Source organism: Micropterus dolomieu, linkage group LG07 (assembly GCF_021292245.1).
Source record: "Micropterus dolomieu isolate WLL.071019.BEF.003 ecotype Adirondacks linkage group LG07, ASM2129224v1, whole genome shotgun sequence".
Classification (NCBI taxonomy): domain Eukaryota; kingdom Metazoa; phylum Chordata; class Actinopteri; order Centrarchiformes; family Centrarchidae; genus Micropterus; species Micropterus dolomieu.
The window spans coordinates 21,414,064-21,437,992 of record NC_060156.1 but is presented as its reverse complement, the minus strand read 5'-3'; the positions used below and the strand labels follow the sequence as shown (position 1 = coordinate 21,437,992).

Here is a 23,929-nt window from a genome sequence, read left to right as displayed (position 1 = left end):
AAAATTTTAATACATGTTTTTACACTCAGGGTGTTTGGGTCCTTTCTTCCATTATTAAAATAATAACCCTCTTTTCTTTCTGATGAGATGACTAAAATTACAAACAAACAAACATGGACAAAAACACGTAGAGTCACATCTTTACAGAACACTTTATTTACATGGCCCTTCACAGTGTAAAATAGAAACTTTATTCATGGAAATACTTACAAAAAGGCCATTTTCCACTGAACATTCTCTTTAAATAGTACTCTAGGGTTATTTACATCTTTACAGTGTATTCAAAATACTCTTTTGGTAGCGGCCTCTTCACAAACAAAGACAAGTATGGCAGATTTTGGTCCCTGTCCAAGGAGGGAGGGAACAGAAGAGGGCTGCCCATTGAATCAGAAATCAACTCTTGACCTCTAGACCTTAATTCAAATTATTTGTGTATATTTGAGAACAGGCCTGACAAAAAAACTTTTTGCAACAAAAAGGTAGTTCTACTTTTTTAAATTACATTAAATAAACATTCTCAAATGTACACAAGTGCATTCACGGTTAAGTGACAAGGAGTTGGTTTGAGATTCACGGCGGGGAGGAGTTTAGGGGGCGGGTTAAGTTATTTGGCAGCGACCAGCACGTTGGGACAAGCTGGCATCTGAGACCTTGGTTCATCAACACTCCAGGGGGACAGTTTGTGTTGCATATCAGCTGTTTCAGGCTAAAATAAAGATTAAAATGTAGGGGGGGGGGGGGGTAAAAGTGGCTCCAACATTATTGCTGATTATGATGCATTAGTGTTAGTTCCTGAGCTTTTTGTCCCTGTATTTCAACATTTGTAACCAATGATGTTGCATCATTCAAAATGATTTAACCTTGTGTTGATCTCTCTGGCATTGCAAAAGAGACACACTTTTAAGTTTATCGTCTCCTGGCATAATGAAAGCTGTGGATCAATTATTCATTCTTAAGTTACTACTCAATAATATTAATTGTTACTCTGGTAGGTAAACCAAAGGGTGACAAATTCAACACTTGAGCCAAGTCATTTCCATTTAAAAGCACAGCAGTAGAGTGCTTCAGTTAGCGGAGTGTAGAAAGTAAACAGGCAACCAGAACAACAGACTCTCTCTTCCTCCCACAAAGCTAAACGCCCAAAAACTAAGAAGAAGATCTAAAAAGAAGGGAAAGGTGAATGAAAGGCATGAGGGAAGAAGAAGTGTTTCATGAGCATCTCCACCGGATCCCATTTCACCCTGAGTTGGCTGAAAACGCACACACACACACACACACACACACACACACACACACACAACCTGAACCCTTCCTACACTGTCACGGTCCGTCACATCATCACAAATAAAACATGACTGAACATTACATCCGGGCGCAGGCTGCTATCTGTTCCTCTCCAGAAAAGTCCTGCACTCCCCTTGTTCAACTCCACCCTCCCTAATTTGAGGGATTTCTCTCGTTTCTCAATTAAAAATGAAGAAAATCTTATCAGGGGAGGAGAATAATCAAGGGGAATGCCTCATGACGGGTTCACAGAAACGGAAAACAACCATGCTCAAAATGTCTACAGGCAACACCTTACCTGTAGCAATAAATGCTTCCTCAGTCCCCCTTTTCTGTAAAATGCACTCGTATCATCCAGGGTCAACACTGCCTCAAGTTTATACTGTGTGCAAACCAACACCACCTTCAATAATGTTACGATAATGATGAGTCCACCGAAGAGGCGATAATTCAAGTGCTGGATGCCGTCTTCTCTCGTCTCCGCGGGGGCCCCAGGAGAGGAGGGAGGCTTTTAGAAGGATGTGGAGTGCTGTCGGGTTCATTATCAGTAAGTTCAGTTTGGGAATGAGCCGGTCTCAGAGCGTGCCCACATGGTTCATGTTATTGGATCTGTTATGGATCTCTTCAAGGAAGTTTTCCAGTTGCTCGATGAGAACGCGCTTCTTAAACCTTTGCAAGGAACAAACATTGAAAAAACAAATGTTGTGGTTTTTACTCTGTAGCAATTAAATCCATTAAAAGCAAAGTTTTAGATGTTTTCAGTAACAAGGTGCTGCTATTTTGCTGGTGATTGGCAAAGATAGCTCATCGATCTACTGGTCAAACACAGGTGATTTGTTCTTAACCACAATTCCAAATGGTTCTGTTCGCAGCTTATTTAAGACAGCAGGGTGATAACAGTAATGCTGTGACGTCAGAAGAGGCTCGAAATCTATACCTGGCCGCCTCTTTGATAATGTTTTGGAGGAAGATGAGTCGGGTGTCTAGAGTGCCCTGGATCTGCTTCAAGAGGAGGAAGATCTTCTCATAGTCTGAAACAGAAAGAGCAAGTGAATGAGGGATTAATTAACTTGATTACTGCTGTGTTGATATTAGTGCTTAATACAACTTTCTATACATACTGTAGAATGCCAATGACTAACATCATGTATTAATAACATTTCTTCTCAGAAATGTATCAGTATCATGATTTGTTCTAGGGCTTATTTTATTTTATTTAACTCCTAGATTATTTGACCAATGTCATAACACAGTAACAAAATGCCCATCACAGGTCCAAGGTGACGTCCTCAAATTAATTGTTTTATCGGATCTACAGGCTAAAACCAGAAGATATTCAAAGTATTAAAATGATAAAAACAGAGAAAGCAGTACATCCTTACATTTGAGAAGTTGGAAACAGAGAAAATACTTGCATCTTTGCTAAGTAAATTAAACGATTCATTTATTCTTTAAATAATTGTCATAAATATAGCAAGAATAGTTTTGTATGTTGACTAAAGCCCAGTTGATTCGTTTATCACAGATAAAGTATATTGACACATACATCATTGGCGTATATGTCATCAAATGCAGCAAGGAAACGTTAGGAAATGATATAGAAACAGTGACTTCATTACATATTCCCACTAGGAAGCAACACATTTATGTTTTAAAGATGGGGTAATGCAGTTCTAATCCAATACACGTCTTTTGTGTCAAATTTAGTGAATATCTCCTCTCTGGTCAGTACGCGGGCAGTGTTTGTACACAGCCCTGAGTCTGTAAATGGGAAACAAACAAAGTGTCTGTCCTTTCTGTCAATTTACACACCTGCTCCAAATTAAATCCACAGCAGGCTTTTTTTTGCAATGCACAGTTTTTAAGAAATACAACTTTGTTTGAGGTCAAAACAAAATGTGATTGCCACGGAAAAGACAACACTTATGTGGTTTCTCCCCCACCCCCCCATAGACTATGTTTGGTTACGTACGTCTGCCAGGTTTTCTGATCTCCTTGGTGATGAGCGACCTTAGCTCGTTGTTGACCTTTGTCGTCTCAGTGTGAATGTGCTTCTTCAGAGCTGTAGGTGACAGGTAGCGAGGGGGTTGGTCCTCCACCAACACCATCTCCGCTCCTCCCTCGCTGCCAGGCAGCAACTCGCCCACCTGCGGCCGCCCGTTCTCCTCCTCGTCTCCGTGCTGGAAGTCCTGGGTGTCCGCGGGAGTGTGGTTCTCCTGGTGGTCGGCAGGCCCCGAGGGAAGTTCCGCCTCCAAGTCCAAGCTCCCGTCTGAGCCGTAGTGGTTCTGATTCAGGTGGTTGATGAGGACGTCCGGTTCAGGTGCTCCGTCATTCGTGTCCATGTCTGCAGGTTCAGAGATTATGTTTATTTATTTTGTTTATTTGATAAGTGATAATCTTCTTGTGAGGCTCGTCAGTCCCGGTAGGAGAATTCTTAATCTAACCCTGCATATGATTTACCAGAACATCTAACACCAGCCTTTAACATATGACAGGTTTCTATCAAGGGGGATTCCACCAGTTTTAAACATCAGTAGAAGTTCTCTAGTTCTACTCAGCCTGTGAAAACAGTTGTATAATAACTTCTATGCTTCTGGAAAAGCTTTGACTGATAAAATAAACTTCAAGTCATAAGGGTTGGGGGCCTGTGTCACAAACTGGGGGTGTTGGGTTTGAAATGCATCCAACGCATTTGTTAAACCTCCAGGATACACACAAAAATAAATAAAATAAATAACTTTTCTTGCCTACTAAACAGAGATGGGGACTCGAGTATGAGACTCTGACTCGAGTCCGACTTAAGTCGCAGACAAAGTGACTTCAGACTCGTCCTCGAAAGACTTCAGACTTGACTGGCACTCGAGGTGCGGGACTCAACAAAAATGTTTATTTTTAGGAAACGTCTGATGAGCGTGCTGTGATTACCCTCCCTCCGTTACCTATAACCTGCCTATGTAACACATAGTATCTGCTGCGCGCAGCCACACGTGAGAGAGGACAACAAACACCGGCAGCTGCTGTGTCATAGTTAACGTTACACTGGGTTTGAGAGTCTGGGGGATGTGTTGACTTTAATAAGCGGTCATTAATTGCATTGCACATTACATGGTTGTACTCTGTAAGTGAAAAACAAGTTTTCAGAATTCCTTATCGCTATGCAGTTTTATAAGCAGCCTGGATTGAATGCAGCAGGTGATGCCACATTCATTATAACCACGAGTGACTTGACACATGACTTGGACTCTAACTCAAAGACTTGTGAGCATCTCTGCTACCAAACGAAGGGCAACCAAGTTCTTTGAATGTACTTGCCTTTTCAGAAAACCTTTGAGGAACATTAGGGACATGCAGAGCAAAACATTACAGTGTAGGGCTGGTTCACTGTATGCTTATGCCGATATCACTGTGAAGAGCCTAATCCTGAGTGATTTAGAAGAACTGTGTAAACAGAACTGGCTTCAGTTACAAGCAGTCAAAACTCAATATGAATCTCACCTGCTGTTGGTCGAGGGCTGGCAGGGGGTGTTACAGGAGGGGTGTAGGCCCTTCCCAGACGGAGCAGAGGTGACATGCAGCGACGTCTCTTGGGCCCTCCGCCTGGGATGTTGTTGTTGTCTCCTGGCCTCTTCCCCTTGTTTTGAGGGCTGGTCACAAACTCATCCGCTTCGTCGATCATCATGCCCTGAGAGAGGAGGGAGGAAGATGGTCAGTTTACATGTTCACAATCAGTAATTTTCATCTGTCTGTTAGTCATGAAAGAGGATCAGGGTTAGGATTGATATGAGTTGGTGGTACTTGCCTTCTTGTCTAGTTTGAAGGGGTTGCCGAATGTGTGCAGACGTTTGGGCTGCTCAGGGTCTGCGTCTCGAAGAGGCTGAGGAGCAGCTTTGAGGAAATCTTGGTAGTTGCCCATCTGGGCTATTGGCACACTGTGGAGCTGGTCTGGAGAGCAGACGGAGAAATTCATTAACGGACTCGTTAACTTTATGCCAGCTGAACATTTTTATTTTTGCTGACTTTCAGTCAGTGGTTGAAGTCTTTGGGTGTGGTTACCGGAATAACAGGGCACGCTTACGACTGAACTCTACAGTGGGTTTGGGAAACAGAGTTGCGCAATGACTTACCTGAGTCCTGCCCTCTGAGACTGCAGACGCTGGTGTTGAGCAGGTTCCTCCTCATTCGGCTGAGCTGGTCCAGCAGGTGGCTGCGGGGAATATCGTAGGGATTCCTGAAGCTCTGCGGTTTCAGGCCCTGATGAGAGACACAAGACAGACTGAATTGTAAAGCGAGAGATATCCTTCTAGTCAGGAAAGGTTTTCTGGGGAAATACTATCCCACTTTGCCCAAGAGTCAATATGCAGTGGATACAGCTCTAAAGCAAACGAACAAACTATATAAAACATCATAATAAACACCTCAGTATACAGTACTGTAGGAATGGAAAGCCTGTAAGGCCGGGAAAGTCAGAGCAGAAAGTAACTGCTCTTGAGTTGAACATAAACTGTCCAAGTAAATGCAGCTCAGTAGACAACAGTAAAAGACAATGTCGGTTTGTGTAATCACTTATTGTCTTTTGCCTATAAAAGCAGTGTATCCTCAAATAAAAGTAGATTTTGTTAAGGAAGTGTTAATAATAAGACAAGCTTACCTTGTTGAGCAGTGCCAGGTGAAAGCCCTGGAACTCTTTGGTGTTGAGCTCCATGGGCAGAGTTGGAGCCTCTCCTGTAAGACTCTGCAGCTGCTGAATGAAGTCCCTGCGCTGGGCCAGAGATATACCTCCCCCCCGCCAACGGACCTTTGTGCCGGCCTCTGGTGGCGGCTTCTTACCAATCAAGGCAATCAGGCGGTCGTACTCGATTTTTGACTGGAAATGAGAGAAAATTAGTTATATGACCGGGTGCATTTTTATTTCAGGTACATTCGGTATCTAATGAATGTTAGTATGAATAACATGCACACTTGGGTTGGCCATCATTTTTGATACCAGATTTTCCTTACTGTAAGTTGCTGATTAAGAAAAAATATCACATTATTTTTAAAATAGATACCCAGCCCACTTATACATACAGACACAAAGATTTTCTGTGATATGTGCCTAAAGGTAGAAAGACACAACAGCCCAACTTCTAACCTGTTGACTGAGCTTCTTCAGGTAGGAGACCACGCTGTAGCTCAGGCCATACTCCATGTTTTCGGCCAGCAGGTTTGGTGCTCCCATGATCCTCAAAGCCTTCCTCAATGACTGTGGAAAAAACACAACAATAAAAGAAGTGCAGTATCTTTTATGGTCTTCATATGTCAACCAAATGGAAAAAAAATAAAAATAAAAAACTTAAAAGAGCTGAAGAAGAAGAAGTCCACTGACCCCGATATAATATGGAGGCATGGTCTTCAGGTAGTTCTCAAAGGACTGCCGCCATTTGATGGTAGGCTTGAACTTGTGCACTTTGATCAAGTCGTCTGCAATAAGAAAGAAACAAATATCCAAATAAGTATAGGAGAAAAATGACAATTCATGTAAATATCTTTTTGTGATAAAGTTATAACTTATATACAAGAAAGAAATTTCACACTTGAGATTCAATCCATTTTCTCAAGCCAATCATAATCCATAATAAACATATTGGCATAATTGATAATGACCTACTAACTATAAACAGCACATATGTTTATTACAGGTGCTGAGGAATGTAGAGGAAACACATGACACAAAAACAAAGAGCATAAAGTGATGATGACGTACATCAAGTACAAAATACTCTAAATTACTACTATTCTAAAATAATTGGACATGTCGTCACATGAGCACATGCAGTGACACTAAAAATGAGCGAGAATGCCAAATGTGACATGAATCCATCAGTCTTACCTAGAAGTGGCAGAAGCACGGGGTAGTTATAGGGCATAACAAACAGGTTGACACAGTTGAGAGCTGTGCTGGCCTTTAAGTAGCCAAACGGTTGGCCCAGATCGCTGTACTTGGCACTGTTACAAACAAACACCTAAAAGATACAGGAAAAAACAAAACAAAAAAATTATAATCAGTCAATGTGTGGTGACATTAGAACTAAAAAAAATATATGACCTCCAGAAATTAATGTGTTTTTAGTTAACTGGCTCAATAAGCTGCTGTTCAGTTCTGTTTGACAAGCGATTAACATTAACATCACTACCAGTGGGTAACCCACACACCTGATGTTGAAAAGTATGATCTCTCTCTCTTTAAAAAGAAGACTGCACTTTCAACACTCCCTCTGTGATCTGTCAGCTCGTTTTCACCTCAACTAACCCCTGTCACACATTCAATATAGCTAAGTAGGTCACAGCATGTGAAAGCTGTGCATTTCTTATTGTAATATTAAGTAAGCATTTCCATTGAAGTATTTAACTGCCTGGATTTGGAAGACAAAGGCAGACAAAAACAAGTCTTAACGTTTACAGTCAGGCTAGCGGCCCCCTGAGGATGTACAGCATGAAACAAAATTGCGGGATGAATGTAGGGACAACTTTACCATTTTTTGACTTACTTACAGTGTTAATAATGGTATTATAAAGTTTGGTCTGAGGATGGCAGCAGAGGAAAGACCATGATATCCTATATCAAAAGATTTTATTCTCTTTTATCAGTCCAAGCTGTTCTTTGAGCTGCTGTTGGACTAACATTAGCATGTTTGCATAAATTGATTTAGCATGTTGACAAGCATTTTAATAACTCCTGGATGCAAACATGCTGATGTTTAACCTATAACCTTTTATAGGTCAGCACACTAACATTAGCTTAACTTGCTAATATCTGCTAAGCATCATTTCACATGTTAGTACGTCAACATGTTTACCGTTCTTTATTTCCAACATAATAACTTACTCTATAATGTTCAGTTTATTGAGATTTCAAACACTTACAAATAATCAGTGGAATCAGGGTATGAAATGGTGAAAACCTAAAATCTGAAAGTTCACACATCCATCAACACACAGTAAATATGGTGGAACATCTCATGTTGCATTTATAACCTCACTGAAATATAATTGAACCACCAGGTGCAAACGTTAAATAGATTATGGGTCTCAGCTTTAACGTTACAGTCCATTCTCACAAAGTGTTTGTTTTTTTTGTGTTGCGTTTGTGATGGCGCTGTACCTGCCAGCAGGTGTGCGGGGACTTCCTCTCCAAAATGTACTGCGTGAGAGGCGAAGGCTCCAGCTCATATTTGTCGAAGGGCACCTTGTCTATCACCATGGGCTCCGAGTCCAGACAGGAGAAACGAACGTGGGGGTGGGCTGAGCGAGGGGGCTGGGGGGGGCACAGAGGTCGAGGTCAATGCTGTTATTGTCCATGTTAAGTCACATTCTACACTTTAAAAATCACCATGTAATTATAACATTAGATACAGAATATTGCACTTTTAGCCTGCCAGTTTATAACTGATCTCCCATCTGAGCTCAGGATAGACTGATTATTGGTTTATTAATATTTATGAGCTGATATTTAACTTCCAATCATATCGTGCATGTTTTTGTTTTAATACATAAGCTGTACTATTTTTGTGATGTTCATGTCATTTTTAAGATAAAAGTCTTAGAAAACACCTTTTCATCCGTTGTTTTTAATGTTTATTCTCTCTTTACGATATGAAAGTATAAAGAAAATTCACAATGAGATGACAAAAGGCAGGAAAAATACTATATAAATTGGCAGATACATATACTGTATATATCAGTCATTTAAAAAAGTAAACTGTAAATAATCTGCAATAAAATCCTGTACTGGACTGTCCTTAATCTATACACCTGACGAAATGGAAGATTTAGTCACTTGTGTTGCTACCTGCCTATACTGTACCTTTATTGTAATATTGTGCAATATATTTGGCCCGTGTAATTTGGTTTTGTTACCTTCACAACTTCTCTTTTTTTTTGCTCCATTATTACTGTAGGAAGTCTGACTGTCCATGTGAACAAGTAATTTTATGATTGTCTATTTTCCCTTTTGCGTCTCTATTATCTACATCATTTAAGACACTAAGTCAGCTAAATGTCCAGGATATGAATGCAACAAATTTATTTGAGGCTGTATATAGTGTTGTGAAAGGTGCATGGTCAAACCATACAAATGCTTTCTTGTAAAATATTCTTCCAAGTGTTTCTTACCAGCGTGGGGGAGTTCTGGTCTGGCCAGAAGGCTTCTGGGATAGGCCAGTGACCGATGGGGACACCAGTTTTAGGGTTGGGTCGTACGTAGATCAGCTTGTGACAGCAGTGCCAAGGCTGTGGACCAGACTTCAACACCTCAGCAGGAGCGTCTGGACAGACACATACGGTACAGAGGAAGCTCACTTCACAAGTAAAACAACCATCAGCAGTTAAAGACAAGAAGGTGCTTGTGAGGTATGAAAAAAAGATTTTGATAAACTGTAACAGCATGCAGGCAGTTATAATATGAAGGTGGGGGTTTAAACAGTGGCATCCACCAGCTGTTTATGAACAGCAATAAAGAAAAGCTCAGAGAGGATTAAAAAACAGTGTGTGGGAGAGTACAAAAGATTCTCTACTAATCAAACAGATGCAGTGCAGCAGTTGTCAAAAAGGTATTTCAGACAATATTTCAAGACACACAAACGGGTCTCTTACCCTCTAAAGGAGGAGGGTCAGGCCCAGTCTTCTCAAAGTTTATCACCACTCCACTCTGGATTTTCTGCACCAGAGACTCCAGACACTGATTCAACATACGCTGAGAGAACACGCTGTAGGAACGTCCTGCAACACAGACACACAGTGTACATTTAAAAATGTGAAAATTACAACACCGTGTTCTAGGGTTGGAATTCAATGGCTTTTAACTGAATATGAATTAATTTATGTTTGGTCCACTAGAGGGCAGTGGAACAAGCTGAAAGAACAACATTTCTTGTATTGTCGATATTAAAAAGTCTTTAAAGTCTTAAAATTGCCATTAGAACATCTGCATCAGATCTGAAGAAACATTATAATTCATTTGGAATGTAATTTCTGGTGGCCTGATGAATTTAATGATGATATATTACTATATTCATTATCTTTTTAGCTCCACTAACACCTGAGAAACATATCTGCTGCTGAACGCTCCACTTTCTTCACCAGCTTTGTCTGTTTGCCATTTGGGGCTAGGCAGGTAGTGTACAGTGGGTTTATCGGACCTTGTTTGCTGGAAATAGCTGCCTGCTGCTGGAACGGGGTTAAGGCTGAATCACACAGTAAATTAGCCATTAAAGCAAAATACTGAGCCAAAAGAGGCTGGAAGCCTCCCCAGCGCTTACGGGAAGTACAGAGATGGGTGATAATTCTCTGTGGATTTGTCACAATGAGTGACCGCTTTCACATTACATGTAGTCAGAGTTAATGTCAAAGTTTATTAACGCCGCTTTATAAATATATTTTTACTAAAACTCAAAGATTAACATTTACTAAAACTCAAGTTTTGAAAGATAGATTACATACATATTATTTGCATTTTATGCCTTTACTCTATGACTATTTGTACATTTGTATTAAATGTTACTGTGGTTACTCGTCATAAATGGTGCAGTGGAGTGGACACATGATGTGTAAAATGTTCATATTGTGGAAGTCAAGTTATCGTAGCATAGGGAAAAAAGGTTATTTTTGTAAGAAAATGTATATGATAGCTACTTGCTTTTGGAAAAAGTAGTAAATTAACGTTTCAAGGGTACATTCTGAGAATCACTTTGACATTTATCTTGGTATTTGTCTGACATGTCTAAATCTCAGATGAATCAAACTGACCCAAAATGAATCAAATCTGGACTTTCCAGAGGAAGATCAGTGCTAATATCCAGCCCTATTTATTTAGATAAATAGCTACCTGAATGTTTTGCATGTCGCTTTTCTTGTGAGAGAAGATAAAATCTGGGTATGTAACCAACATAAAGCCAGATCCTAAATGGGGCCATTTTTCTGAATCCAAACCTAACCATGAATGTATTACACACAGAAAAGAACTCCTGGGTAAAGGGTGAATGATACACTTAATATATGTTAAGGGCATTCAAAAACGTACATTTGCATGAAACTCTGAAGCAGCTTTAGTGTATTTGTCGCAGCATCAGTCACAGGGCAGCAAAGGTCACATGATCAGTCACTTCACAAAGGTCTACTGATTGGTCTAATTCAGCCTTCTGGCCATTTACTGCCTCCAACTTCACCTCTGATGACCTTGTTATGCACCCATTCACTCACTCATTTCAATAGGCCGTGGCTTTGTGTCAGGTCTGCCATCAGCAGTAATGGACAGGCAGCATGTACTGTAGACTGTCACTGACAATGGAGCTGTGTCATGTTCTGCATTCAGCACCCCCGACTGCTACACAGAGCTTTGGTGTCCTCTGCTCTCTCTCTCTTTCTATGTGCGTGTGTTAATCTTAACCTGCCATCAGCATCGTTCTAGTCTGTTCCTCCTGCCAGCTGCTTCCACAAACAGGCAGCATGGAGACAGGAGGGATGAGAGTCTACTTCTATTAGTGGATGTTCCTTAAAACTGGTAGGTAGGCAGCCAGGGTTTGACTTATTCTACAGCCGTAGACAGTTAATCAACAATTACTCCTGAAGTGCACTTGAGCAAAGCACTTAACCCCTCCACAACAACTCCAGCCAACGTGGTTAAAATAAGAGCATACTGTGTTTGTACTGGGTTGTTTGGCTCCCACTGGCAAACCTGTAAACACAAGTAACTCTGAATGTTGAGCAAGACGGTGCTGAGACAGAGCTCGCGGCAAAGAAACAGCTGTCAAAGCAAGCTTTCTCACTCTATCACCAAGTTTTTTTCCCCTCAGAACCCCACCACAAACACATTATTCTCCTCTTTCTTTGTATCAACGGGGATGATTCATCAGCTGTGCTTCAGAATGCATTTAACAAATAGCTATTTTGATCTGGTGTTATAAATACTTTGAGCTTGTCCCAGCATGTTCCACCGGGCTCTGCAGTAGAAATTAGGCTTATGTCACTCCCAAGGGGAATATGGCTATGATGTTTTCCCAAAATAAGGTTATAATTACATCCATTTACAAATAATTGGCTGCACAAAATGAAATACATTTGTTGTGTCTTGTAAGCCTATGCGGGCCGGGCATATTTGTATCTGTGATACAATTAAGAAAAAAACATTACTGCTATCACCAACTTAACTGTAGCAATTAAGACAATGTCAGTTTATAACACGTCTGAAGTCTAAAGCCTAACAGCTACAGACGACATTACAACAGCTATTTTCACAGGCTGAGTAAACTGACTTTTGTGTGCAACATCGGAGTAGCCCTTTAAGCAATGCACCCTCCAAACACATACTACACATTAACCAAACACCAGCTTGTACTCTGCCTACCTCCAGTGACCTCACACATAGGGGTGATTGGAGAATCGTCAGGCGGAACGCCACCGAGGGGTTCAGGCTCCACTGAAGCATTGCCGGGGATGCGCAGCACCAGAGCGAACAGACGCTGGTCCCAGCGGAAGGGCTCCTTCGTCAGCTCGCTACCCGGGAGCGGCGTGGTGAGAGGCAGATGGAGCTGGACAGTGGAGGAGAGGAACAGAAGATTGAGTGTCAATGACAAAGTGAACCATAAATCTTAACTAGAGACAAGCAGAGATGTGTAAGTCTTGATTAAAGTTGGACAATATGATGTTACATACACCAAGAGATGGCAATTTAACTATACTGTTTATACAGATGTAGCTCTCCCTTAAATATATGGTTGTTTTCAACCAAAACTGAAAATCGATAAGCAGGATTTCTATGGGAATATTGATTAAGTGCCTTAATTTATCATGTGTTTAATGCACTGCATTATCCAAAAATATTTTCCATTGGGTTATCTTATCTATAGACTGTTTCAACTGAACTTGCAGAAAATATACTATATCCAGAACATATTGCTATTACAATATGCAATTACATACAGTGACTCCCACACACTAGATTCAGTTCATATTGCCCACACCATAGTCAGGGTTGTCATCAAGTATACAAAAGCAGATCTAAGTTTGGTCATTAAACAACAACAATTAACTCTTCAAAACATTTAAGCAGACACCCACTGCAAACCCTGACAGGTGGTAAAAGATGTCAAAGTGCTGCCAATACACATTCTGATTTTTCATTTCTTCTGTCAGAAGAGCTGCAATCAAAGTCAAACTTCCCCACCAAACGTCACTCGGTAACTTGTGCCCAGTCGGTACAAGCACAAGACTGGAATTATCACAGAAGCCATAAATTAGACCGTGGCTGCAGAATCAAGAACTTAATTGTACGTGTCCGACCTCCACTAGTTTTGCTTTTTTTCCTCAAGCTACATAGCTGAGTGCATGGCATAATAGAGTTCTTTCCATCTCACAGGGAGCAACAGGAGGAATATCCAACATGGATGGCAGGGATGACAATTTATACATTTATGGGAAATTATCGGCCCTTTTACACTATTTTCTAACATTTTAAAGACCAAAAGATTAATCGATTAGTCAAAACCTAGGCAAATGGCACCTAGCCACTTGAATGTGACAACTGGGGCTTTGGAGTGAGGTGTATTTCCATTGCAATATCCTGATACTTTAAATCAAATGATTAAATCAAATTATTAATAGAGAAAGTAATTGGCAGATTAACCAATAATATATAAAATAAATATTATTATAACAAACTCTAATCTTGACGTGACTCAAAGGCTTATACTGACAAGAATTACAGATTATTTTTTCCAAGGTAGTGATATTTAAGTTTGTGGTAGCTTACAGTATGACAGGTAAGATACGATTCTGTGAATGGACAATATGGTCAGACTGTTTTGCTTTACAAAGTCATTACATGATCGTACTTTTAACTTTTAAAAAGACTTTATAATTACAGTTCTGTGAATTTAATTACTCCATAATAATAGGGAATGGTTTCATGAATTAATAGATGCTTGTGTTAAAGTGAACGTCTGTATAGTTGTCTGATCAGACAGGCTCCTGAGTTTTCATCCAACCAAGCAGGGAACACTCCTGATTGGTCGGGACCCCTCGCCTCTGTCGAGACTTTGGCTGACCTCGTCTTGGACTCCGCCGCTGCTTGTCAACTTGTTGCCATCACTGATGGCGATTATGATGGCCGGTTCCAGGAAAAAGGGATTCCTTCCCTGCGAAGGGGAAATAAAGACATATTCACAGTTAATTTAAAAACTAAACCATAAGAGCAGCCAAAAGTAATATGTTAAACTAAAAAGAGTTTAGTGCATTTATAGAACGAAAGAGTAAAAATCCTATTGGAATTAAGCAGCTGTATATTTATAGCACTTGAAAGTCAGAGGCATACATGAGCACAGATAATGTATCATCATTATATATCTAATTTACAGTGGTTTTAAAGTGAGTGGGTTAGTAAAAGAGAGACCCTTAACTCAAGGGAATAATGAAGAGGACATTTGAGACCAGTATTAGCGTGTATCTGCAGTATATGTTCACTCTGTCCTCCACAACAGCAGAGTACATTACCTGAGGATCTGTGTGAAACCTCTTTTCTGCTAGACCCCACAATATTTCATGACACCGGCACTCCACGCTGATAAAATGAAACTGGAGCAGCACTGCATTTATTACTATGCATCAGACCTGTGGGATCTCCACAGAGGCCAAAGAATAACTGGGTGAGTTAACCGTGTAACACCTCAACGCAGCATGACAAGTCCCGTCAGCAAAGAGTCAGCACACTGGACCTCACTGCAGTCACAACAGAGACTTCATAAAGGCCATCCTGTTCTGACAGCTGTGCAATTATTAATGGATGTGGACCAAGTCAGTTTGGACTCTACCTGTAGGCTGTGGTTTCTGCTGAATGATGGGTCTGTCCAGTTTCACCAAAAGCCCAGAGTAAACAGAGCAGGATACCACCAACTACCTCCACTGTACTGTAGGTATCCATGACAACCTGGCCAGTTTTTTGTCCTCCCCAAAATCTGTTTATGATATCAAGCACTTTCTTAGCATGCTAATGAGCTGGTGATGAGGCTAACTTAGCCAGACGAGTGATGATTCAATTCGTGTCACATCAGCTCACTTAGCTTTTACTGTTGCTGTGCAATTAGGTGATGATCATGAAGGGGTCTAAAAAAAAAAAAAAAACTAAACAAATACAGCTCTTAAAATGAGATTTTTGGACATCACATCATACGGACGATACAGAACGGCAGTCACCTCTGCTTCTGTAATCTTGTCCACTACAGTCATGACAGTGTATTATCACATGTAGAGCTTAACATATAAGTACATTAATCGATGATCAACTGCTGAAATCAAATTTCAAGCCAAAAGTGCCAAACATTCGCTGGTTCTAGTTACTCAAATATAGATATTTGCTTCTTTTCTTTGTCGTTTGTGATGGCAAACTGAATAACTTTACTTTCTGGGGGGTTATTTGACATTTGATGACATCACCTTGGGAGTAAGGAAATTGCGATCGGCATTTTTCTGTATTTTCTGACGCGTTACAGATCCAATTATTAAGTGAGAATATAAATCAACACATAAATCGGTAAGTGAAGCCCCAATCATTTGTTGCTGTCAGCTATGTAGTCAGCTACAGTCAAGTCAATCTGAAACAGCAGGATTTCTGGTCTGCTAAAGCAATGCCAAATTGATGGAGATCCTTTAGAGCCCGGTTTATCACCCCCGCTGGCATGTTAATTTACGACCAAACACCACCGGTCATATAATTTCCTCAATCCCATCCTTTCCTGTCCGCTCTCTTTCCTCTGCTCTTTCGTTGCTCTCTTAATGAAACTGTGATCAGTGTCAGGATTACCCGCAGGCTGGCTCCCTCTCTACCTCCATACTCCTCCTCATCTCCCAGGGGAGAGTCATCTCAGATGCCTGGCAACCTTTGTTACTGTAGAGAGAAGCACTATAGGGCAATATTAACTCCCCCACAGCTTTACTCCCCTTTGTCTTCTCCCTCTCTAGCTCTGTACCCCACTGATCGTCTTATACCTTGAGCAGTTACAATTGACGAGGCTGAAAAATCAAAGTCGACTTTTCTTTATTAATTCAATTGGAAAGAAGAGCAGATTATTTTATGTGATACTTCAAATACAAAGCCAACGGAGCGCAAGCTGCTGCATCGCTTTGGTTTGGCTTTGATTCACAGCTGTTGAAGCTAACTGAGACAGAAAAACACAGACAAAAAGTGAGTGTAGTCATCAGAGCACTGATGAAACCTTTGTCACTTTTGACTGTTCAAAGAAAAGAGCTGCACCTAAAAAAGGCCCGATCGCTTTTCTGCTGTAAACTTGAAATGACACACTTTCAGATAATTATGATAACAAATTTTTGAAAAACTAGGTTTATCACTAACATCTGCACCCTGTGTCCGTCTTTATTCAATTGACTAAGGGTCCTGATAAAAGACAGAAGATACAGAGTTTGAATGTGATTCTTGTTCTCAAACAGTTAACCCCATTATCTGCTCATAAACAAATTCATTTTTGCAGAAGCACACTTGTTCTACTTTAGGAAAGGAAACAAATTCCGGAAACAGAAAACAGTTCACAGAAGATGTGATGCACCAGTGTAGTACCAAATTGCTGCTTTTTTCCAGTTTTATATGATTGTAAACTGAATATCTTTGGGTTTTGTGCTGGGTTTTTTTTGGTTCTATTTTCCTTTTTTTTAATATTAGAAGACTAAAAGAGGATTTATCAATTTAAAGAAAAAGACAGATGAATAGGCAATATATAATAACTGTTTAGTTGCAGCCCTTTATGAATGGTCATTACACCACTTCTTTTGAAAGGACATTAGCAAACACACCAGTTACTAGTAATTAAATCAGTCATGATGTCAAAGTCAAATTTGGTTTAGGGAGGGAGTGTGCCATCTAATTTGAAACGGACCTTTCAGTTCTGAAAAGGTACAGAGAACAGTGATTATATTATTAATACTGTCAAACCTGTCATTAGAGGTCATGGGTGACTGGTGCAGGACACAGTAACCTTGACCTCAGCATGTGCTGTTTGTAGTCACAGTCATATTTCTGTGAGTCAGAGACTGTCTGACATCTATTATTATGGTGTATGTATGAGTTACCCGGGATGGTAGGGCTCTTCCATTTGTGACCCAGAAAATGCTAGTTAAACATTCACTACTGCTCCCGTCCTCCCGACTTACCTCCACAGTCGTCTGGATTCTACATCAACCACATGTGTGCAGACTCACCTAGCAGTAATACTGGTTATTTTGTGTTACACTACACGGTAAGTAGCGTGATGAAAGAAGGCCGTGTCATCTGTTACGGATTTTTATATATATATATATCTCTCTCTCTCTCATAAGCGGACATGAGAGTACCGCTCTAAAACTGTAAACACAATCTCACAAATTCTCTCTCTCTCTCTCATTCCTCCTCTCACACAGCTTTACTTTTAACAATTACCTCCATAAACTGTAAATTTGACCACAGAATTAAAAGGGTGATGTCATTAGGCGGCTCTTTTGGGAACTGGGCCAGTAATTCTGAATTAGTTGCAGACTTTGTGGGTTCAACGAATATTTTTTTGCCATATTCAGTCCCAATTAGATTCATATGAATGCAGGCCTACTCTGTTATTCAGCTGGCAGAGAGACTTGTTTCAAATTCACAAATTAAAATGGAGTTGTGCAACACAGTGGAAATAATTTATGACTACTAGCTTTTAAGTGCATTTCTTCTTTAGCTTGCAATCTCACACTGTAAATCCGATTTATGAATATCCTAACATCCATGATCTGGAGAACAGAATATTTAAATAATTCAAACTGTTTTGTTGTGAGATAAATCCCTATGTTTGCTTTTCACTTGAACTGTTGCAGACCTTTACAAATCTGCCTAAATCCCAGTACCATTAATACAATAGACATTTCAGTAAAATGGAGAAGAGGTGTTACGAATATACCTATCAAGGCCATGGAATTTAAACTTCCTTTGGCAAGCAAGAAAATCCACTCAGTAACCATTTTCTTTAGGTCTACCTAGCAAAATATTATGCCATCTAAACAAACGCCGAGCAATAAATCAAACCTTTATGAAGGTTGTGTTGAAACTGTTTCAGAAAGGTGTTGGTTCACCTTTATTGTAATTTCAGAAGCTGTACTCCTACTGAGATTTGTTTCAAATGCTGCGTCCACCAATACAATTGACTTCCATTGACCAATAAGTTGAATAAACACCTCTTTAAAACGGTTTCAGCAAAACGGAACATTATAAAACATCTTCAGGTGGGATTTAAAGCAGATATGTTGTGTAAGGCTGCATTAGTTTTAGGGCAGGTGCTTCTAATAAAATACCAACTTGGGTGAGTATCTGTGCATACTTAACTATTTAACCCTCTAAGGCTGTAAGCGACCCTTTAATGTTTCAAAAGCCTAAGCTCTAATCTCTATACATTTAAACATATTAGCATGAAGCTACCATGATTTAGAGCATAGTGTCAGTATGTAACAGAAACCAAAGTCACCAAATCAATGGTGAAATCAATAGCGGTTACTGAGGTGAAAAAAATAAAGTTGTTCTTGTCCTTTTTACCTTGTTGCTGTTGTTATGTTTGTGTCATGCGCACATGACTGAAAGTGTGATGGGGTCATAGTATGCAGGTGGTTGATGCTTGTAAGACTGGGGATAAGGGAAGGGAAGCAGGGGGTGGGTGAAGGGGGTCTGTGGGGGCATATATAGCACCTTGTCATAACACTTTATAAACCTGATTTCCTCTCTGCCTCTTCAGCACTACATACCTGTCCATAGTTGTCTATCCCAGTCACTAATCTATTGAGATTGAGTAAATCAAAAGCGGTCCTCAAGGACTGGCCAATAGTTGTGAGTCCATTTGCTTGGAGGTTCCTCAACTCTGTCATGAATGTGGCATGACTCTCTTTCCATCCAGCCTAAAAAAGAAAACAAAACAAAACAAAACAAAACATTTGGTTAATAATCCACATAAAGCTAGATAACTACCCCACTGTTGTGAACACCAGGCAACTTCTACAGAAGTGGAGGGTTAACTTGAATGTTTTTATTATGATTCAGAACTGATAAACAAGAGATATAGGTCGCTTCCTCTCTATCAAGCCAATCATTTGACAGCACTGTAGCCAAGAGCTTGATCCGTTTCTACCAGGCTAGTGAGTCTGGCCTGGGATCATAAATTACAAAGTGGCAAAGTCGCAATGTGTGCCGTGACTAAAGTGGCAATTTGATCTAAACAAGTAAAGTAAGCTAGTCTGTCACCCCCTCTTCCTCCACCTCCTCCTCCTCCTCCCCCCCGATATCACTTCGCTGTATAAATAACACCCAGAGTTCCTTGCTGCTCACATTGAAACAAAATGTCGGCCATGTTTTAAAGGGGGTATGAAAGCTCCTCCTGAAGATTTTCTCTACACAATTGATGTAGTGATCACAACGTGGTGGAGCGATGGAGGGACAGTCAATCTGCGCAATGTAAAGCTGGACATGACCCGAAAACAAACTCTACCTTTATCCCGAACGGAACGTCTTCAAAATTTACCAACATATACCGGTCCCCTCGGCTCGCCGGATCTCTCCCTCTGAGCTGTGGAAATAGTAGAGAATTATTTACGGTTATCGGAGAGATCAGGTTTGACAGGCGAGCTTGCAACAGTACAATGATGATCTGAACCGCAATCCCGCTCGGGGATCTCCCAATATTAATGTGTCCCGTGGTTACAGTACCTTCATAAAAGTCTCAACAGCGCCTTTTGCTATGTCCAGATAGGTAGTGCCCAGATGGGTGCGCTGGTTCATTGAAGCGGACGTGTCTATCAGAAAAAGTAAAACGGGCATTGTGATGGTAATGACACGTTCTGCATGGACTTGGTGTCAGTACAACCGGTCAAAACGCAAAAAAAATCTTTTGTTCTCCTGCCGCCTGTATCACCTCTCAGCTAGCTAGCTAGCTGGCTAACTAGTCTGTCTCACACATTCTTTCAAAAAAGTGTAAGAATAGTGAGTGTAGAAGCCCTTTCCGGGCAAACTAAACTAAAAACCTCAAACCCTAGGGGCAGGTTATTGATTCACGAGGGATTTTGATAATTTTTACAATATTTTGCAAATATTCCTAAGTTTCATAGTTACAAAGTTCCCCCTCATAGTGAGTCCCTGCTTCTCCCTACACTGAATGCGCTGTGTCTTGTCCACTGGTTTTAACCTAAGCTCCGCGCTTGACCCCGCCTCCCAAGCGGTCTCTCAGCGTCACGTGCTCAAATACTTGCTCCTCATTGGTTGGTTGAAGCCACTCATTACCATATCCAAATTAGGCAAAAGCTGAGCGTCTCATGCGCATGCTTGCTTGCCTGAGAGGCAGGAATGCGAGGAAAATATTCTGTATATGCAGTATGTGTGTTTAAGAATGCAATATATGTGGAGACGCGCTGTTTATTTTGGAGCATTACCGTAGTTGTTTGAGCACATATTATTTAAGAATGGGCATGTGTTTGCGCTGAGAGCTGATTACATAATCAACATTTACTTCATCCTATGCACGGGCGTGGGCTACTGTGAGAGGAAAGACAACCCACTAAAGACTATAGAGAGAAAACTGTAGGCAAAGATAGACACTATCAAACAAAAAGCAGTGAAATATTAACCCAGGAATGCACCCACGGCACACAGAACCCACTCGCTGGTACTAAGGCACTTGGTTTTCATGTGATGACCAAATAAAGACAGCCTTTTCTGCAAAACGATCTGAAGGAAGACAGGTTTAGCTGAATAGTCGCTGCAAGGGATTGACATGCGCGCGCACGCACTCACACACCCTGCAGCTCTAAAATGGCTATACTTTGTCTTTATTTCTTTCTTTATTATATGTACAATAAACTACACACTTCGCTAAAAAATAGGAACTGACTGTACTGGTATTTCATAAGTGATATTTATATAGCCTTTCAGAAGTAGGCACACATCTGTTGTTGCTTCCTATCAGTTTAGGCTTTCCACAAACATGTAGTTGTGTGAGATAATATGTCTTAACTAATTTATCACACACTTGAGAATTATTTCAATTGCTCTCCAACGGGCTTCACAGCATCCTGGTTGATTAAAGGGTCCACTCCTAATGCCACATGACAGTCAGCCAGACATGCACGATTGTGCAATACAATTTACATAATGTAGCTCCTTGAAAAATATCATCACTTCCGCGAAAACCATCCGGTGGCACTGTGGCAGGCGATTGCAAAGGGGAGGACGGTCTATTGCCTCTTGTTTGACTGAGTTCTCTGAAGCGATATACACAGAATAGTTCATTTTCCGGTGTGTCACTGACAGGTTTTTCAGAGTAAAATTATTTATGTGGATGGTTTCATGGCATTTAGGGGGCAAAGTTTTACACCAGTTGTATTGTCATGTATTACCACTGATTATTTGGTATGCATTGAAGGTCAGTGGTGGAAAGTATAGTAGGCTACGACAATTATTTGACAATGGTTAGTAGTTACTTTGCAGATTAATATTTTACATGCAACACATATGATCATTGTATAATAAATGATGCATTGATGTAACGTAACAGCAGTAGTCAGCTCAACCAGCTACAGCTACAGTAATATATATATAACCCTCAGAAATGAGCCATTCTGTGTGAGTACTGATACTACTTTTATGCATAATCAGTTAGAAATGTAAATTTGAATTCAGATTTTTATTTGTAATGGAATATTTTTACATTGCGGTATTAGTTATACTTACGTAGAAGATCTGAGGACTTCCTCTATAAGAATACATAAGTCACTTTGACTAAAGGAAATATTTACATCACAACTAGAAAGATATCCTCAATATAAGTAGTTTGTTTTGACTATCTTATGTCTTCATTGTTGTCTCATTAAATTCGCAAAACACATTCATATTTCCTTGCACTTCTTTTATATGTTTACAAAAACATGTTACAAATGCAACAGTTTTACATTTTTTTCTCTAGGACCTTTATTCTGAAGTCCATACAAAATGTGACCGGAAATAATTGTCTTTGTGCTTCACGACTTCTTGTAAATAGTCTACAAGAGGTACTAGAAGTGTTTTCATATGATGAGTTGCATTGTTGTCTTTGTTGATGTGACCACACACATCACTTGAACACTATTTGTTTCACGATAAGAATTAGCTTTGATCAAAAACAATACCACCACACAGGTTACAAGATTGTCAGTTGGGCTTTTACTATGAAAGTCATATCCGGAGGTGTGATGTTATCATGGAGCCTTTATAACTTTCTTAATTTCTTGGTACGAAAGTGAAATGTGTAAAGCTTCCAAGAATAATCAAAAAAAGACATCAGGTTGTGAGCCTTCAACATGAAAGCACATAAACTTAGAGGCTGCATATATCTTATTTATTATTTTGAATACAGTAACTTTTAAACTGTACAGTTTATCATTCATTTCTGCTACTTTGTGGCTTATAGGTTACATAGAGTTTGGCAAGCTGTACATCCATTATGAATACTTGAAATAGTAAAAATTTGGAAGAAACAGTACAGTAGTTCTTTTCTTTCCATTTTAAAATGAGAAAGCTCTCACCTTGATTTTTGAATAGAGATTAATCAGTGTGTTCTGATTTAACAGAAATAATTTGGTAACAACACTGCTGTTTATTTCTGTTTAGTAATAATGCAGTTAGAAATGTCGGTAAATGATAACAGAATCATAATTGGCTTTATTGTATAAATACAAATGTTTCTGTAGGCCATAACTTACCTAACCATAGGAATACATAGGTCTATTTAGTAGATATACATGGATTGTATGATTTTCTCACTTTCTAAATGTTAGTAAGATATTAGTCTCACGAGAATCTGACGTTCTACTATGCCTAAGTCATCAGGTCAGCAGTTATAAATGTTAGCTAGTCTTTCATAAAAAAAAAGTAATGACTCTAACCCCACCTGATGCCCCACGTTAGAATGGAACTGCATCAAAAGTGCCCTTCTGAATGTCCTTATGGTAGATAAAACATTACAAAGCTACCTCTAAGGTGCAATAAAGAAGGTCCAATGTGCAAGAAAGCACAATGCAGTGCCAGGGGGGACTTTAAATGGAGAAAATGTGATGCATATGCCATAGGCTGCATGTGCTACATGCTAGAAAAGTGTTTAGAACCGTTTCATTGCATCACAATTTCCTACATGCTGGTGCACAGCTGCATGCAGCTGCTGCACCTTTTAGAGTCTGCCACCATTGTAGTTACAAATGGCAATAAATACATTGACAAATGTGTCACAAGTTTCTTACTTTCAATTATAAGTCATTTGTACAGTATCCTATCAAGTCTGCAATTGTAAATAGTGATAAGTTGTTAATAAGTGGGCTTTAGTCCAGATGGCCTGCAGCCCCTTTTCAAGTGGTCCACTTAGGTTGTCTTCTTGATAAAGCAAAGAGCCACAACCTGGAAACCCATATTGCTTTAATGCCTTTTAACATATTTATAAAGCATTGGGAAATGATTTATTAACTGTAACTCTAACTATAGACAATCAATTGATTTTGCACATCAAATGAATCATGGTTATTTCTACTCAGCCTGTCAAAAAAGCTGTATAATGTCTTTGATGGCTCATGAGGGACTACAAATTTC

At 40.0% G+C, this 23,929-nt stretch overlaps 1 protein-coding gene across 1 annotated transcript; it reads right to left on the bottom strand.

Annotated features, from left to right (window-relative positions):
- Positions 1-140: 140 nt before the first annotated feature.
- Positions 141-20,452, bottom strand: ints6 (integrator complex subunit 6). Its single transcript, XM_046054018.1, has 18 exons — positions 20,030-20,452; positions 19,812-19,889; positions 19,075-19,224; positions 14,364-14,453; positions 12,665-12,848; positions 9,916-10,041; positions 9,436-9,587; positions 8,426-8,578; positions 7,154-7,286; positions 6,650-6,744; positions 6,416-6,526; positions 5,933-6,148; positions 5,409-5,535; positions 5,084-5,226; positions 4,780-4,966; positions 3,257-3,628; positions 2,222-2,315; positions 141-1,953 (listed from the first exon to the last, which is right to left on the bottom strand). The coding sequence occupies exons 1-18, from the start codon at positions 20,138-20,140 to the stop codon at positions 1,860-1,862; spliced, it is 2,616 nt and encodes an 871-aa protein (XP_045909974.1). The 5' UTR covers positions 20,141-20,452; the 3' UTR covers positions 141-1,859.
- Positions 20,453-23,929: the final 3,477 nt, after the last annotated feature.

Bases quoted from the DNA above. Each gene is read 5' to 3' on its own strand.
- ints6 (XM_046054018.1), bottom strand. From the start codon at position 20,140: ATGCCCGTTTTACTTTTTCTGATAGACACGTCCGCTTCAATGAACCAG. The intron at 6,149-6,415 runs GTTAGAAGTTGG...TCTCATTTCCAG, and splicing joins TGAAGAAGCTCAGTCAACAG to TCAAAAATCGAGTACGACCG. The intron at 1,954-2,221 runs GTATAGATTTCG...TTCCTTGCAAAG, and splicing joins ATTATCAAAGAGGCGGCCAG to GTTTAAGAAGCGCGTTCTCA.